The sequence below is a fragment of the Magnolia sinica genome, chromosome 9 (genome assembly GCF_029962835.1).
Source record: "Magnolia sinica isolate HGM2019 chromosome 9, MsV1, whole genome shotgun sequence".
In the NCBI taxonomy this organism is placed as follows: Eukaryota; Viridiplantae; Streptophyta; class Magnoliopsida; order Magnoliales; family Magnoliaceae; genus Magnolia; species Magnolia sinica.
In genome coordinates this window covers 47,445,198-47,447,671 of record NC_080581.1, presented here as the reverse complement: position 1 = coordinate 47,447,671, position 2,474 = coordinate 47,445,198, and the positions used below count along the sequence as shown (strand labels likewise).

General features: G+C 49.0%; 1 protein-coding gene across 1 annotated transcript; it reads left to right on the top strand.

Moving 5' to 3' along the window:
* Positions 1–2,141: 2,141 nt before the first annotated feature.
* Positions 2,142–2,474, top strand: LOC131254979 (uncharacterized mitochondrial protein AtMg00860-like). The gene has a single exon (XM_058255677.1). The coding sequence runs from the start codon at positions 2,142–2,144 to the stop codon at positions 2,472–2,474; it is 333 nt and encodes a 110-aa protein (XP_058111660.1).

The following is a 2,474-nucleotide window of genomic DNA, read 5'->3' as shown; positions in this document are numbered from 1 at the left end:
CTAGCGCTGACCCGGGTGCCATGAGAAGAAGCGAAAAAAATTCCCACTAACAACATATTTCAAACGGATGGTACTGGATCTCACTGTGGCCCATTTCGGGCCACTGTTTGACAAATTCGAGCCATCCATCAAACTTGTGGGGCCCAGACAAAGAAACCCTAGTGGTCTATTTAGACCCATGCAAAGAGATGCGGATTCTAGATCGATACTGATCAAACACATGAGACTGGCTAAGATCATGGATGGTGGGCCAACTTGTGGACACATGGGCCACCCACGATCAGCCTGATCATACAATCCTAGCCATTCATTCATCCATTAGAGAGCGTGCTCTCCTATTGCCAAAAATGGCCGAACAACACCTACACCAAGGAAAGGAAAAGGAGATATTTCCCTTTCAGGAAATGGGTGTTAGCATAATCCAGACCCTTCCCTAGGCCATGTGGATCGATCTCAGCCGCTCCTTCTAGGGCGACATGAGTTGGAAGTGTGAGACATCTCATCTCACGAGAAAATGGCAGAGTATCTCATAGGATATTCTGAAATGCACATGAATGACCCAAAAAGTGGGCCCCGCGGTGTTCAGGAACTCCATCTGGTCCGTTCAAATGGACTAGATCCTAGCGAAACACCGTGGATGATGATTGGCCATTAACGGCCCTCTCATCTTCCCTGTTAGAATGACCAACGCATGCTGACGAGATGGGCCCCACCAGGGATGAAAACTTGCTTTTCTGGTGGGCCATTGGAGTGGGAATCCATCCCCAGGGTCGGATGGACCCCATGCACATGAGCTTTTTAAGGAGGGTTGTGGCAAGTGGCGTTTTCATCCCAACCGTTGGCTGGATCGTCTTGCTCCGAGACAGGCTCCTCCTGCTCCGCCTGTCCTAAAGAGGATGTTTAGGTTGCTACTTGTGAGAGCTCCACCCATGCCCCCGAACAAGAACTGCGATTACTGTGGTAGAGGAAACCACATTGCCCGGAACTGCTACAAGAGGATGAGAGATTAGGGCATTCCACTACCGGCAAACCGTCCCCAGCAGAACCAAGTAGTAGCTAGGCCAGCGCCCAGGCCCCAGTAGCCTAGACAGGGACCCTCAGCTCAGCAGAGGATTTCCCCATCTCGGATGTATGCAGTCGCCACTACGGAGGCCGAAGAAGACCCTCTCCAGACCATTCACAGTATCGCCCACATCAATGGTACCCCTATACCCACTTTGTTTGATTCTGGTGCAACTCTACCTTTCATTGATTCTGTTATCGCATCTAGACTAGACTTGAACACAACTCGAATGCATGCCCCCTTAGTCGTAGCATCCCCTATAGGTAAGTTTGTAGAAATAGATAAACTATGCAAAGCGTGTCCCATAACTCTCGTAAATCATGAAGTAACTATGGACTTGATCGTCATGCCTGTCAGATAGTTTGACATCATCCTTGGGATGGATTGACTTATGTTGGTACAAGCAGTTATGGACTACCGCGACAAGACAGTTATTATATCCGTCCCCGGGTAGGCCTCCTTCACCCCGAAGGGGAGGGGCATGCGCGAGATGTTCAAGAGCTTACAGGCTCTAGGCGAATCCAAAGTAGTAGAAGCCACCATCAGTCAGATACCGGTAGTGCGAGACTTTCCTGAGGTGTTTCAAGAAATACCAGGGCTGCCCCCTAGGCAAGCAGTGGATTTTTGTATTGATCTCAAACCAAGGACCGCCCCCATATCACTGCCTCCGTTTCGCATGCCTCCTTGCGAGATGGAGGAGCTGAGGAGCCAGATTGATGAGTTGGTAGCCCAAGGCTTCATTCACCCCAACATTTCTCTATGGGGAGTGCCAGTCCTTTTCATGAAGAAGAAGGACGAGTCGATGCATCTCTGTATAGATTACAGAAGATTGAACGAAGTGACGATAAAGAACAGATACCCCCCACCGTGCATCAATGACCTATTCGATCAACTTAAGGATGCCAGATACTTCTCCAAGATAGATCTGTGATCAGGGTACCATCAATAGAGGATCAAGGATGAGGAAATCCCTAAGACGGCGTTCAGAACTTGCTATGGGCACTACGAGTTCTTGATTGTGTCTTTCTGCCTCACCAATGCTCCAACCATATTTATGGACCTAATGAACCGGGTATTCATGCCATACCTGGACCGGTTTGTAATTGTGTGCATCGAAGATATCCTGGTTTACTCGAAGAGTCGAGAAAAGCACGAACAACACCTGCACACAGTCCTGAACACTCTAAAGGAGAATCAGCTGTATGCCAAGCTGACCAAGTGCGAGTTTTGGGAAGAGGAACTGAAGTTCATGGGACATGTAGTGAATGCAGAGGGAATAGCAGTTGATCCAGCCAAAGTGGAAGCAGTATTTAAGTGGGAGCAGCCCACCACAGTCACCGAGGTTCGAAGCTTTCTGGGCACGACAGGGTATTACAGGCATTTTATCAAGGAATTCTCCAGGATTGCGTGA